The sequence below is a fragment of the Gallus gallus genome, chromosome Z (genome assembly GCF_016699485.2).
Source record: "Gallus gallus isolate bGalGal1 chromosome Z, bGalGal1.mat.broiler.GRCg7b, whole genome shotgun sequence".
Classification (NCBI taxonomy): domain Eukaryota; kingdom Metazoa; phylum Chordata; class Aves; order Galliformes; family Phasianidae; genus Gallus; species Gallus gallus.
In genome coordinates, this window is record NC_052572.1 from 8,767,023 (window position 1) to 8,782,582 (window position 15,560).

Genomic DNA, 15,560 nt, shown 5'->3' on the forward strand with positions numbered 1-15,560 from the left:
ACGCACTGGGGGCGATTTTGCACTGTGGGCATGCTAGACCCATGCATTTCCAGTCTGCTCTGTGGTCCCCATTGCCTCCCAGCCCTGCTGCTGGGCTCACCATGCTGTTCAGGCACGTGTTTGCAACACAGCCGCTCCGTCCCCCCCTCCTCGCCCCCATGGAACTGCCTCCCTGATGTCAAACAGCTAATACCCCCTAACAAACATGCTAATTTAAGAGCTGTTAAAGCCAGGGGCCAGCATGAGGTCACAGTCCACACAAACAGATGGTGTTTTGTCCTTGATAATTAAATTTTCCTGTAGTTTTGGGTGAGAGGCTTTCGTGCCTTTTATTTCAGCACAGCTGCCTCGGGACAGCCCTGCTTCTTCCTCCTCATCCTCTGCTCGCTCCCAGTGGTGTGACTGCATCAGGACCCCGGGCAGGGGACCCTGGGGGGGACTTGGAGGTGGCCTGGGAGGCTCTCGGGTTGGGAAGCCCCTCGAAGACTCGTTGGAGGCCAGGTGAGCTGTGTCAGCCCCTGGCCCTTTTTGGCGTTGCTGGTGGGATGCAGCATTGGTGTGTGCTCCCATGCAGCAATGCTCGGCAGGCCCAGATCTTGCTGGAAACTCTGCCAGCATAGCAGACAAAGAAGGATGGTTGGGGGTACATAGGAAAGGGGTTGGTTCCTCCTCCTGTTCTCCAGGGAGGGTGTTCTTGGGGCAAGCTTGTGACTCTGGTCTCTTCACTGTCCTCCACATTCATGCAGCTGTCAGAGGGCTGCTGGCAGCAGGGAGTCCCCTGATATTGCTGGCTCTCACCAAAGGGGAAAATGAGCTTCCCCACAGCGCTGCCTTGAGGAATCACAGAGCAGCCCCATGCCTCAGATTCCCCCTCACTCACTGCTTTGCTTGCCTGGTCCAAACGCTGGGGGCTGCTCTGGCATCTGGGGGCAGCGTGGGGCCATTGGGATGAAGAAACAGCAGCTGGTAGACAGATATCCCCAAAGCAGCAAAGATGTATAGGGAGTATTGGCTCCCAGCATCCCAAGCCCCCACCTTCACCCAGCATCCCACATGGAACAGCCTGGTCCTCCTGCACTAAGAAAGCAAAAGCAGCAGCAGTTGGGACTATTTGGAGCTCTGCTTTTCCACCATGCCAGAGCAAAGATACAAGCAGGATTTTTGATGCAAAATGTTAGCACGTCATTCTGGGCTTCCCCCTCCTTCCCTAATTGTGTTTTTCCCTTTCCTCTCTGTTTCGCTTAGGACAGCGTGTGACTGTGACATGGTGTTGGACTTTAATGCTGTGATGTCTTTCTCTGCCCTGGAGCTTTTTAAGGCATGTTTGTGAGTTCATAAAGCAGCTCGGCCACAGACTGTCCTCAGGGCAAAAAACTGAGTTTTGAGCAAAATCATGGGAGAAATTGAAGGGCAGTGCTGCCCTGTGAACAACATAAGAACTGCTGCAAGCGTTGACTGGAAATCACAAACTAAACCCAGGCTGCAGCAGCAGGGACTCCCTAAAAAGTCTGGAGTGTTTTACTTAGAGATGTGCTTTAGGGTTTTATTTTTGTCTCTTTTTTTTTTCCCCATCATCATTATTTTTCTGTTCTCATGCCTGAATACTGAAAGTTCATGTGCTAAAATCCAGTGCAGCACTAAGAGTGTGTTTCTGGAGAGGTGGAAGGACCAGGACCTTCCACCAAATGCAATGGTCGTGGTGATTTCTCCGCCTTCCTGGGAGGAGCACTGGGAAACGTGGGATCCTCGAGCATCTCCAATCTCCCATCAATGCATCTCCCATTGATGTGAAGCGGAAGCATCTTTGGAGAAATACAACCCAAGGCCCCACTGCAAACAGAGGCTCCAGAAAAGCCATGGCACTTCTTTCGTAGAAGCCAACTGTTGATTGATTCCTGCAGCACGTCTCTGCAGGGAGCCGGGAAGTGCTCAGGGTGGGGGAAAGTTGATTAAAAAGGGGGGAGCACACAACAGTGACCAAAAAAAAGTGCCATTTGTTCTTGTTTCTTCCATCTCAGAGCATCAGTATGGAGGGGGAGGGATTGGGGCTCATGTATATGTGCTCACCATAGCTTCATGCCCTGTGCACGCTGGGTTGGTGAAGAACAGGCTCAGGGGTGATGTTTCTCTGCAACCCCTGCCTGTAAGGATTCAGCCTTCTCCTGCCCTCCCGTGCTTTCTCCCAGAACCAATTTCGAAGACACGCATCGCTTATTAGTATGCCAAGCTTTGTGTTGCCTTTTATCACCGCTGGAACAGATGGCTGGGCTTGGACCGCTGCCCTCCGCTTGCAGATAGGCTGGTTCATTTGGTGGCAGTGGCGAGGACAGGTACAAGCTGCAGGAAACGTCCCTCTGCGCCTCAGGAAGAGGGGACAGACGGCAGCAGGCAGCTGCCCATGCGTTAGATTAGAACAATGGCTGTGGAGCCAAGGGCTGTTCATAAACAGGGCTGCTGGAGGTGATCCCAGTAACGTGCTTGGGTGATGCTTAAGAAGGTAGGACATGCCTGGCAGAGAGCCACGCTGCGAGGATGGTCCCCTTCCTGTCCTTGGAGGAGGGCAGGTCATAGCATCCGTTGTCCCCTTCTCAGGAACAGCGTGTTGTCTGCACAGTCGTAATGTGGTGGGACTCACTTTGTCATTTTGCAGAGGGCTGGCTTGAAAGGAAAGGTACGCACCCTGTTCCTGGAGCAGAGATCCTCCCAGCCCTGCAGATACAGGGCAGTGGCTGAGATTGGTTGCCCTGGGGATCTCTGGTCCACATCTCCCTGCCCATCACATGTCTGTGACCCACACAAGCCAGAAATTACCTGTCCCAGAGTCCCAGCAGGCAGTTCCCCAATCAGCCTGTGATGTTTCCTGGGATGCTCACACATCCCTCAATGTTCTCAGCTTCGAGCAATGCATCCTGGAAAGCTGCTCTGGTGTTAGACTCCAGCAGAGCCACTTCTTCCATCTCTGTGAGCACAGTGAGAAGCTCTGGTGGATGCCATTCTCGCTGAGGTCCTGGATACATCATGGCTCCAAGCTTGGGTATTCATGTGGTAGAGCCAGGAGCCCCCGAAGCAGCTGGACTAAATGGTCTTAGTGTTCTGACCCTAATGATTCTAAGCCTATATGACAATTTTTTTGAAGGACTTCCCTTCATTTTCCATCCATCTCTCCTTCTTCCAGGCAGGGAAGAGGTGGAGTCCTCAAGAGCAAGGAGCCAATTAGTTTCAGTTGGTCCAGCAGTGCTTGGTCTGGGCGGACAGTGTGCTAATCACCGTCTTGACAGTGGGAGCTTAAATTAGATTTAAGGAGCCCTTTCAAATGACAGGGCTGACCCTGCCGATAAGGCTTTATGAAGCACATATTAAGAGATGCTGAAGCCTGTCTTCTCTTCTCTTGAGCTAAAAAATGAGGCCTAGTGCTGATGGAGCACTGTGAAGCAACAGAGCTTTGGGGCTGCAAGTGAGCCTCTTGTGTTAGATGTTGACCAACAAGGGTATTGTTGTCTGTTTTCCTCCATTTTGCTGTCACAAGAAGCATGATCCCTGTGGGGACCAGTGCTGGGGATGTCTCTGTCCCATGCAGCTCTCACATGGGACAGCTGTAGCACGGGCTCTGTGAGCAGAGGGCTGGCTGAGCAACCAGTGGTGGCCGTGGTCAGCCTTTTCCTGTTGGGCAGTTGCCCTGGAGGTGTCTGCTGCACCTCCGGTGCAGATCCACTGTTTGCAGTCAGTGTCTGCAATATAGGCGCAGCATCATGTCCCAGGAGCAGGGGAAGTTGTCACATCTTCTCAGCATGTAGGTGTTCTGGGGTGTCCGTAGTCGGCACCTGCAGTGCAGGCATGCCATAGCATTTACAGCCAGCATCTGCAGGACAGGTGTGCTGTAACATCAGCAGTCAGCATCTGTAGTGCAGGTGTGCTGCACTGTTGTCATGGGCACCTGCAGCGCGGGCAGAGCTTCATGCCTACCATTGGTGCAGCTGTACCACAGCAGCTGCAGTTGGTGTCTGCAGTGTGGGCTCACCACAGTGCCTGGAGTGCCGGCGCTGCAGGGCCCATGGACGGCTCTTGGCAGAGCTGCATAGATACACACAGGGAGGAAATGAGTTAATTGAGGTTTTTGGTTTTTTTTCCCTCCTGGATCACCACTTGAGAGCTGGGCCCTGGAATAGCAGAGCTGGGGGGAATTTCCTGACAGAAGGCTGTCGTGCAAGCATGAGGTTTGGAAACCATGGCTTTTTCTGCTCGTTTCTGGCAGATGCTTGCAGGCTGGCCAAGCAGCTTTCAACTGGCCATAGCTGGTTGCTACCTCATTAACCAGCAAGTGTCTCCCTGGCTTTAGGGATCATATTAACAGGAGGTGGGAAAGGATCTCAGCCAATGCAGAAGAGGACCCTGGACTGTGCAGCAGAGGTTGGCATCTTGCTTTCTGGCTAAATACCCTGCTGCTGGTCCCATCCCATCACGCACACCACACCAGTTCACATGCCATCACTGTGCCCCTCACCCTAGTTCAGGGGCAGCCTCGGTCTTGTCTTCACATCTTAGTTCTGGCCACATCTTGCTTACACAAGGCCTGTCTGACCCAGGGGAAGCACCGCTGGAAACACATTTGGTGTAGGATGAGAACTGCTGGAGGGGACCGTGCTCATGTCCACACTGAAACAGCCTCTAAGAATGACCATCAGAGCTCCACTTTCCACTCTGCTGCCAAGAAATGATTCACCGCAGGGGCAAAAGCAAATACTGTCCAAACTGCTTTTCTGCAGAAGATTGAGTTCCCCACCACCGGGTTTGCTGTGATATAAACGTGGTTCCCCACTGTCACCTTTCATATGTTTCCTGCAGGAGCAGGGACACAGCCCAGGGTCCCTCCTGTTTGAGCACGGCTGGTACTCTGCTGCTTGCTGCCCCGTGCACCTGCCTGCCAGGGTGCAGGCATCTGTTAGAAACACCATTAGATGAGCACATGCAGCCAACGGAAATTTGCATTGGAAGCATCTGCAGAAATGTTGGAGGTTTTGTTATGTGTCTGGAAAAAGAATAATAATGGCTTTGGGCAAAACAGGCGAACGAAGCAAATGCTGCATGGGAAATTGTGATTTGAGTGATAAAAAGTTGGTTTTCTGTTCAGATTTTTCACACTGAAATAGCTCGGATTCCTGCCTGGCTGTAGGGCTCGTCTATGAGATGAAATGGAGTTTTGCAGGGGCAAAAACAGCTGAGCAGGGGGATCTCTGTGCCGGCAGTGGGCTCTGTGGGCTCCCAGAGGACCTTGGCCATTTCCCTACTCCCTCTTCTGCCCTTGTAAGCCAAGCAGCATCACCTTTGAGAATCGCCTCCCCGTGGTACCCATCTGTGCGCAGGTTTTGCCTCAGGGGAGGCTGCCAGGCAGGCAGGCAGAAGCAACAGCAATTATTTTAATGACTTGATAAGATGAGGAGCAGGGAGGGTGGGAGGCTGTGATCCCCAGGAGGAGCAGTAGATGTGAGATGGGGAACGCAGTGCTTGGGATAACGTCGGCGCTGAGGCTGCAGTGAGCAGGGGGATCTCTTGGGGGGCAGCATCCCCGCTGGGGTGGGGACACGGGTGGCAGCAGTGTCACACAGGGTGTGTGGTGAGGATGAGTGCAGGATGCAGGCTGGGGAGCAGGCATGGGGAAAGGAGGAGCAGGACAGAAGCACGGTGAGTGGTAACGATGTAGTAATTAGCGCTTGGTGCTCCTCGACTGGAGCTTTCAGAGGCCATTATCTCTACTTTGTAGGCAGGGAAACTGAGGCACAGGGAAAGCGATTTGCTCAGGGTGACCTGGGACGGCTGGTGCTGGTGCCATGGTGTGTGGGGATCTGCTCTCACCACCAGCCCTCGTGTTGCAAACCCATTGCCATCAATCCAGCAGCGATGTCCTGCCTCTTCTCTGCGCTCCCCATTTTCAGTGCCCCAGTTGCTGCCCTGGAAAGGCATTTGGAGCTGGGCTGGTCCCACTGCCCTGCAAAGCCTGTGTGCCCAGCCACGCTTGCCTTCCTATCCAGCCCACAAAATCTCATGTCCTGCTGCGAACTCGAAGCCATCTGTGCTCCTGCATGGGCTGTGTTGGTAATGGAATATGTTTTGCAGTTTGTTTGGTTTTTTTCTTTCTTTCTTTTTTTTTTTTTTTTTTTTTTTTTTTTTTGCTGGCCAATGCAGCTCCCCCTTTATTTAGGTCTAAATGGATGCCATCTGGCTAACGAGCCTATACTCATGTTCTAGATTAAAAGGCAATCCTCCACGCGTTACCAGTACGGCGCTTTAGATTAGAGAGGTTTAAACGGTTGTGAAGGTGTAATTTGCTTTTCACGCAGTGCTGTTCACCTCCTGGCAGACAGGCTGGCAGCACCGCCATCCCCAGCAGCTCCCTCCTGCCCTGGTCCCCTGCATCAGCCCTAGTTGCTGTGTGACCAGGGAGGGCCATGCTGTTTCTTGTGATCCGAGAAATGCTGCAGCAGGGATGATATCTGCATCTTGCACATCCTAAGCACAGAGCACTGCTATGAGGAGGTGGGGTGTGACTCCATCTCTTACGAAGGAAAGATAACACCTGGTTGCTTATCTCGGTTGGGTTACACATGCCTCTCTGTAGCCCATTTGCAGGCAGGTGCTGAAGGGAGCCCAGCCCCAGGGCTTGACTTCTTGGGGGGAAGTCGAAAAGCAGAGCAGAAAAAGAGAGCGGTTATGCAGGGTGTATCATAGCCTGCAGGCACCTGGGTCTGCTGGCAGCTCTGTTGGAAAGTGCCACAGGCCATGGAACCATGAAGCGTGTGCTGACAAAACACCTCCTTTTGCTACAAGTTCTCCCATTGCTGAGCTAAAATCTTGCTGCGTGGCATCCCCTTGCTCCTGCCCTGCAGGGTCCAGCTCTGGGTGCACTGCTTGCAAGCTCTCCTGCGGCAAACCCTGACAGCTCCTGCCTGTGCTTGCTTCCACAGATGGCCAATCCTGTCCCGTCAGCCTGCTGCGTGGTGCTCGCCGCGGTGGTGGTGGTGTACGCTCAGAGGCACAGCCAGCAGGGTGAGTCTCATCCCCACTCCAGGGGGATCCCTACAAATGTGGGTGCTGCTCCTCTGGCCTCTCTCCTAGCACGAGCTGGGTGTGCTTTCTGCATTTGCCTGATGTTTTATTTCTAGATGTCATCATTTTCTGCTCTGCTTGGTGTATGCACCCTCTCCTGCCTGTGGTGGGGGTTTGGGCGTCCCATGTCCCACCAGTGCCTACTGGTCCCCCTTGGTGCAATTCCTCCTGCCCAGACCCCTGCTTGTTTCAGGATGCCCCTGCAGCCTTTCCCATTCCTTTAACTCCTCTTTTTCTGCACCGTGAAGGGAAGGGAGGGTGGGAAGAAGCAGAGCCTGTCAGTCCCAATGCCTGACACCCAATCCCATGGCTATCACTGCTGCCCCATTGTGCTGTCATCTCCTTGGGGTGATTTTGTCCTCACCTCACATCTGCACCCACCATTAGCTCATGCCTCTCTAGGTGAGCAGAGGATGTGGGGCTTCAGAGAGACGCTATTTCAGAGTCATTTATGGTACTGGGAGCTGGAGGACCCCATGCCAGCCTGGGTCCAAACCTGAGCAGGATGTTTTGGGGCAACTGTCAGGGTTCCTCCATGAGTTCACCCGTGGCAGCCCTGCAAAAGTGGGCTGAATGGGGTACCCTCATAACTCCATGGTTTTCCTGATAGTCAGCAGTTGCTTTCAGTGGGTTGCGGAGCAGAATTTTGATGGTTAGCTCTGATAAGAATACCTGTGCATTTATGAATTTGGTGGGGTTGAGGAGCCCTGCTGGAGCACCCTACTGACATATTCTAAATCCAAATGAGTGTCTCTGTGCAGCCCTGCAGCTGGGGTTTGGTGGCATGTGGGTTTGCTTGTTTTCCCTGCCCAGAGCTCACCCCTTGCCCGTAGCTGCAGCCTCCCCTCATTCCCTGGCCTTATCCCCTGCCTGCAGTTGCCACTTGTGCAGGGGAAGTGGGGCTGGAGGATGAATGAATCCCACTGATGGCAGTAACTGGATGGAGTGGGAGAAGATGCAGGTGTAGAGTCCATTTATCATGCGCTTGAGGCACGTTCAACTTTAATAGCTCATGAAGCACTTTTAAGAGATGCATTAGCACTGAATACGTGAGTGAGGAGGATGTGACAAGCTGTTAAGCAAGCAGGAGCACAGCCCAGTGAGGCTGGCCACCCTCTTCTGGCTCTCACGTGCACACTGGTGATTACTGGAGCATCCTGCAAAGTGCCACATGAATTTATAAAAGCAGCATTGGGTACAGCAGTGGTGAGGTTGCTCATGTGTTAACTCCTCTGCTGCTCATCTTTGCTCCTTCTCCTTGGAGCTGGAGCAGTGAAGGACACATTTGTTTGCAGTGCAGCTCCCCAAGCCCTAAGGTTTTTGGGGTGGAGGTGGTCAGACCTGAGGGAGCCTGCGTCAGCTGCCCTTCCTCCATTCCTCCCTAGGACAGTCTTGCTCAAGGGAACAGTTTGCTTCTGGTGATGTCCACACCATGCTTGCTTTACCTGAGCATGGGTTAATAACCACCATGCCTGAGCACGTGATCCTTGAGGGCTGCCCAGCTACCAGCCAGCAGGATCCCCCCTTTTGTGCTGCTCATTTGCTCTGTATCCACAGCAGATTGCTAAAGGCAGGCGTGAGGCAGGAAACACGAGGATGGCGCACCCAGTGGGGCTGGTTGGGTGAATGGAGGTTGCATGGTGTGCTCACTGCCCATGCCATTGCTACCAAAGCAGTCACTCTGCACTGTGGATCCCATCATGCTGGGTGGCTGTGCTGCACACAGTATGCTGCACCAGCATGAGTGGTGCTGCAGCAGTCCTTGCAAGAGGCAGCTCTTAGATCTTAGGTGCCCTGTCCCCATCCGTCAGCCTTGTCAGAGTTATATCCGCGGCTGTTCCAGATTGAGATTTCTCTGCTTTTAAAAGAGGAGTAATTCTGTTTTATTGATCCTCACCTCGCTGAATTAACTCATGTTTAAACAATAATTATGTTTTCACGTGGGAGAGGAGAGAAAGAGATGAACATCTCTGGAAATGAATGCATTTCAGGCGCCGCAAGCTGGGGTTAATTTATTGATGAGCGGAGAAGCCACTATCTCCTCTGTTTCTCACCAGTAACAGGCAATTAGCCCCCATCCTTCCTCAACCGAGGAAAAGACAGAGATTTTGTTTCATCAGTTTCCCTCCTCTCCTGCTCCCTTCAGCCCTGGCACTAATCGTTTGCAGTCGGTTCTGCTGCAAAGCCTCCCAAGAGCTCCCGTCCGCACGCGCCTCGTTAGAGATGCTGCCCACATTGCAGCTAAGACAAAGCCTGAGCCGATAAACAGCCTTTGAAATGCACAGCAAAGCCATGCAAATTGGCTTCTCTGAGAGCAGGTCGACTGTGGATACCTTCTTTTCTCCCCTTTACTTCATGTGATGTTTATGTTGGCTGACAAGGATGTGACCAACTCTGTTCCTGCATCACTCGGCCCATGCAGGTCCCTGAAGCATCAGCTGGCAGGGTTAAACCAGTTGCTTTGCTTCTTTGGGTTTTGCCTTTGTTTCTCTGTAAGGGTGGTGTTTATTTTCATACAGGTGCACGGTTGGTTTGTAGACATGCATGTGGTTTCTGATAATGATTCAGACGACATGCAGTTAAAGTGCCGGCATGAAAGTGAGTCTCCATCGTGGACAACCCAGTCCTTACTGGGCTTCCAGTGGGGTTGCTTTGTGGCAGCCTCTGAACTTATGCTGCCAGACATGATGCTACCTGTGTCCTACACCCAGGGAGGACTGAGCCCATGGAGGCATCCAGGAGTATGAGCTTTTTCAGTGTACTATTGGAGCAGGAGTCTCATGGCTCCTTGATGAGAGATGCATTCAGCACAGCATGCTGACAATGCCTCTGGGCTTGCAGAGCCACTTTACAATGCAGAGTGCACTTACATGGCAGGTTTTAGGGAGATATGGGACCACTAGAGACCCAGCTTATGCATGTTTGGGAACAGAGGTAGGTGTATTTCTCTACAGCAATATAATTTGGGATTTCAGTATTTCAGTAGCGCTGGGACAGGAGAGAAGAAGTTTGGGATGATTTTTAATTCCCCTTTTTTCCTCCCCGTTCACAGCTGGAGTATTCCTATTCCTGCACATCACTGAATTTTCAGAGCTGGGGCTGTGATCCTCTTCCCTCTTCCATCCCTTGCTGTTTCTCTTGCATCTGATTTTACTTACCTGCTCAGCAGGTTGAACTATCTTAGGATCCTTCTGTGCCCCCCAGGACAAACAGCTTTGCTCCCTCTGATCACTTCAGAAACAGGGCTTGCAAAGCCTCAGGCATCCGACCATTCTTTCTGCTTGATTTTGTCCCATTATTCGCTGTTCAAAAAAAAAAAAAAAAAAAGCAGAAATATAGTTAGGTGTGTGATTCCTGGGATGTCTGTTCAGCAGTTCTGGAGGCTGGCAGGGAGTCTGAGGACGCATCCATCCTGCCTGCCTTCTTCTTGGACTCTGCTCTGCCAAGGAGCAGATGGTGCTGTGCTTTGCTCTTGCTTTTCCCCGCAGTAGCTGGTGTTCATGTCAACCCAGAACACGCTTCGTGGGCGCTGGTGCCCTTCTCCGAGCTGGTCCTGGTGACTGACAGCTCTGCTCTGTATCATTCATGTTATAAATAACTGATCTGTAAAACCCTTTTAACAAAGCAAGCGGCTGCGTCAGTGAGACGTGCTGCTGCACAAGGTGCAAGAAACCCAGTGCAAGATGGTTCTCCAGAGGTTAGGGATTGTCTTAGAGTTTTTCTCACCTCTTTGCTCTTTCAAAGACTCCAGATTCAAGGGAAGACTCAGCATCCAGTCTTTGGACCTCCTTGTGCTTTTCTCTGCTGGATTTCAGGGTTCGGATGTTACCACACCTATGGACCCCAGCCAGGCCAATGGCTGGGCTTCTACTCAGCATCCTCTTACTCAAGCCCAATTCTTGCTTTTTCCCTATTGCTCCTATCAGTCTTCCCTGATACTGAGTGTTTGTAGCTGTCCTTTCTGAAACGGATGCACTGGATCTAAAGCGGCGGTGCGGGAGCAGTCTCTCCAAGCAGAGATCTATTCTCTGCTCTTATCACGCTATCAGAGTGCCATTCAGTCATGCATTAAGTGACATGACAAACATCTGTCATGTGTTGTTTGTTTGGTTTCCCATCCTTTCTCCAGGGTGAGATGTGTGTGCAATGGAGTGTTTTGGAATTTCTGTAAACGCCCGTAAGCAGCTGCTCGCTGTTTGCTGTGGGGAAGACAAGGTCAGAAGGACAACACACATGTGTGAGCGGGAGACTGCCATGGTGCAGGCTTCCCTCTGATTGAGCTCTGCCTTCTTGTTGGCTTGCGTGGCAGCCGTGCCCATGGGTTGAAGATCTACTTATCTTTAAGGTCCGTTCCAACCCAAGTCATTCTATAATTGTGTGATTGCGCCTTCCCACCTCCTGGCATCTCCATGTGTCTCAGGCCATGTTTTGCTCTGTTGTTTCATCTCTAGATGGCTCCTGCAAGGCCATTTTGGAGCTGTCATCCTCCAGACACAGCCCTAACTGTAAATGGGCTCATGGACAATGGACTTGTCCATTCTGCTCTATACATCAGCCTTTATGTTCCTTGTAAACTTTTCCAACACCAGCTTTATGCTGCCTGCAAGATAATTGATAAGGCGAGTGATTACCAGCGGGCCAAGAGCAGATCTCTGCAGGGCCATGCTGGGAACACCCTCCTGCAATGATGACTCCCCATTAACAATTAATTCCCCATTAGCAATCACATTTTTTTAATCTTTTCTGTTATAATTCTGGATGCTGTCATTATCCAGCTGGCTAAAATGCCAGCTTTGCTCAGTGCACGAGCTGGTTGCAGAGCACTCCTGGTTGGGAAGCAAGGCTTGGCACAGCCTCTGCCTGCCCTGCATCCTTCACTCTTTGCGAGTCATCTCAAAGCCAAAATGCTGCTCATGTGGGCTTCATGGAGAGCTCAAAGAGCTGGAACCAAGGTATCGTGCTGGATCAATAAGAGGAGATATCTTGGCATTGGAAGGACATTACCAGGGTTTGCTCAGCCTGTACTCAGACTAAACAAGCTTCGGTTCTTGTTGATATTCACATTTTCCGTTCCTGGAAGACCTCAGTCCCAGGGCATGCATAAAGAGATGCTCCTGACTTCTTTCCCACTGCTAGGGGTGAAGGTGCAGGTGGCATAGTGTGGGGATGCCTTTGCAAGGAAGATCCTTAACCTCCATCCTTAGGTATCCATCATTGTGACAGTTTCCCCATTGCATCCCCATCTTCCCTGCCAGCCCACAGCCTCAGGGAAGCAACAAGGAGAGCTATTCACTCCTGTCTGGGCAGGCACCCCAGCTGCAGCCCATTAAACATCACGGCATGCCATTAGGACCTTAGGTCCCTCATAAAAGCTTGGGGTCCTCTCACTGCCTTGATCTTCTTGCCTTGATGTGGCTGATAAAAGGAGGCACAGCCATGTGCTATATCCTTTCTTCTCCAGCTGTCCCCCATTTTCTGCCTCCCCTCTCTCTGGCCCAGAACACCTGGCTACTTGTGCAGCACAAACTGCATCTCCTGAAGACTACCCAGTCTGCAAAGCAGGAGAAAACAGCAAAAATAGCCCCGGCTCCTGGAACATCTCTTTCTATTACTGGACATCCCTCCGAGCTGAAGTAGACTTCCTGCCCAGACACGGAGTGAATTATGTCCAAGCTCTCGGAGGCTGACCTTGTGGTCAGCCAGGGCACGGGCTTGCTAATAAATGTGGTCATCCCCTACCGCAGACAGCCTATTTTTAGTGCCTGTGTTTCCTTGCCTGCCGCCTTGCAGCCCTGCTCAGTGGCCCTGCAGATCCCAAGCTGGCCACCCCAGCAGCATGGCTTATCCTGTGGGATAGCCCTGCTGGGAGCAAAAGCCTCGCTCCTCCCACCTAGGACGTGAGGCATTCAGGGAAACCATTCCATGTGGTGCCTGTTAGTTTTGCATGCACGCAGCAGCGTGGCTTCTCCAGCTGGGATGTGCTGTGGGACTGTGGCTGCTGTTTGTTGGGCAAGGAGCTGTGCACTCACTGCTCTTATCCAAGGGGTGCACCTAAGAAATAGCTGCAGGTCTGTGCAAGGTGAGTGTTCTGAGGAAGGAAGCCCTAGGAGTTCCCTAGCCTGCCAGGGCCCTCTGAAAGCACGAGCAGCCACACAGGACAGCAAGGGTCTGCCCACACGTGATGTGTGCTGTGCTGGGGACTGCCCTTTCCGTGAGCTTTGTCCTAGCATTGGTGTCTTTTTGGTGAGGGAGGAAGCAGTCCTCATCCAAGGGTTATGCCTGTTGTTTTTATGCTTATTACGTTGGTGAAGGCTGCCAGAAGTGGAGATCTCGTAAAGCTGTGACAGGTGGAGAGGAAATAAACCATGTTGGGGGCTTGGTTTGAGCCAACCTGCAAAAGCTGGGTAAGGTCTCACCTTGGAAGTTGCACACGGCCACCCCAGAAGCCAGCACCTCACACTGCCAGTGCAGCCTGCTCCCACCAGCACTGGCACACTCAGCACTTGTCCCCTTTTAAGAGCTCCCAGCATATGAAGTTCTGGATTGTAGGCTGCCCTGGCACTACAAAACCCAGGTTGGGATGAAAGAGCAAAGCACAGTGGCATTGGGCAACGCTTGCACAGCTCTAGAAAAGGGGGATGCAGCAGTGTCCAAGTAAAGCCCTGGATAGCAAGAGCAGAGTTGCAGTGAGAAGCTGAGACCAGACATCCCACTCTGCTTTCTGAGAAGAGGGTTTTCCTAGGGTAGAAGCAGGGTGAAGGAATCTCGAAATGTGCTCAGGAGGGCAGATGCTGTACACAATATGTACGGAAGGAGCAGAAGAGCAACATGCAAGGTGTGCAGTCTGTCCTGTGTCTGAGAAGAGCATCTTTCAGGATAAGCAGTGTTGGGCTGCATTAAATGGAGTGGATCCATGCAGAGAAGCCAATATAATTGTGGCGTATTAAAAGGAAAAGAAGAAGGATTGAGCAGCGTCTGTGGCAGGCTTGTTACAGAGAGGAAAAGCAATGCATGTCACCTTGTAATGAGCACTTTAGCGAGGCCAATCAGGTGGAGAAGTGAAGTGAGACTGCAAAGCATTCGACAGAGATGGAGTCAGGAGGGGTTACTGCAGTATTAACAAATGTACAGACCACTGATCTCTTGGTGTAGGATTTTCTGGAGAAGATTGTTATTTAGGCTTAGGTGCCACTGGGTGCTAATTGAAGCTGAAGAGTCTGGAGCCTTTTCCTTGCACTGCTGCATACACTGGTGTGCAGGATTATTCCTTGGCCCCAGGCAGGATGCATTCACCCATGGTGCAAAAATCCCTGTGGATGGGGTACAGCCTTGCTGTAGGGTACCAGCTGTCGGCAGAGCCTTGTGCTGCCCTTCGTCCCAGGTTCAGCACACCATGATGTGCTCTTCCTAGGTTTTTTAGTTTGCGAAGCCTGGAGTGTTTTCCCCAGTGCACATCTCAATTAGCTGATATCAACCATCCAGTCAGGCTCTTCTTAGTTATCTTTTTCTAGAGTGTTATGAAGCAGCCAGAAGTCTGCAGCACCCAAGCTGAAAAACACTGACCTGCAAGGCTGGGAACCTGGAGGACTTCTGCCAACAAAGAGTTTGTGCTTTGTAGACAGGAGAGAGACAGCACCACCACACCAAGGGGCTGGCTGAGACACAGGAGCTAAAGCAGAGCTACGGCATGCAGAACAGCTTGCTTGGCCCCTGCTGAGTTTGCTGAACTATAATGAGGTGTGCTCTGCTGGCTGGGAAAGGGTGCATTGCAATGCTGCAGTGTGCTTCTGCTCTGGAGAAAGGCAGGAGCATACATGCACAGGCAGTGCACAGGGGTCTGCTGCAGCAGCCATCCTGGTACCCCTGTGCCCATTCAGACGAGCGCCGTGTTCCATCCATGCTCCCAGGGGCACAGGAAGCACAGCCCGGAGCAGTCCCAGGGGAGCCTCCAGCTGGAGCTGTGAACGCTGGACTTCTTGGGATGAGTCACGGAGAGCTTCCAGCTCCAGCCAAGCCACAAACCCCAGCAAGTTGGGCCCTGCCGTGCTGGTGCTGTGCCTGCGCTGTGGTTGCTCCAGCTGAGTGCATGCGGTGCTGGGGAGAAACCGAGGCATGTAGGAGCAAGTGTGTCAAATCCCAAAGCTGACATCTGTCTGTCTACTCCCACCTCTCCATTTCCCATGGGAAGTCTCTACTCCTGGCCAGCACTGAGAGCTGGAGATCTGCCACAACCCATGCCAGCTGCTGGGAGAACTGGGAAGACAAAACAGGAAAATGCAATGGCACAGCTCAGGAGTGGAGAGAGTCTGCTGAGTTCATCAGTGTGGCTGCTCTTTGGAGGGGATGGAGGCACACAGCAAGGCACGATGCAACCACATCCTTCCTGCTGTGCCCTGTAGATCTGAAAATTAATTTTACCATCGTGGTGAAGGGCACAGGGTGACTGATGTGCCTTTCTC

The 15,560-nt window shown here is 52.1% G+C and overlaps 1 protein-coding gene across 15 annotated transcripts in view; it reads left to right on the top strand.

The window, feature by feature from the left end:
• The window catches only part of CNTFR (ciliary neurotrophic factor receptor), a 171,092-nt gene that overhangs the window by 94,827 nt on the left and 60,705 nt on the right, over positions 1–15,560 (top strand). For all 15 annotated transcript variants that reach the window (XM_046905245.1, XM_040655429.2, XM_046905250.1 and 12 more), the window contains one exon: positions 6,960–7,041. In XM_046905245.1, the coding sequence (XP_046761201.1) occupies positions 6,960–7,041 (82 nt within the window). The remainder of the gene's footprint in view (positions 1–6,959; positions 7,042–15,560) is intronic.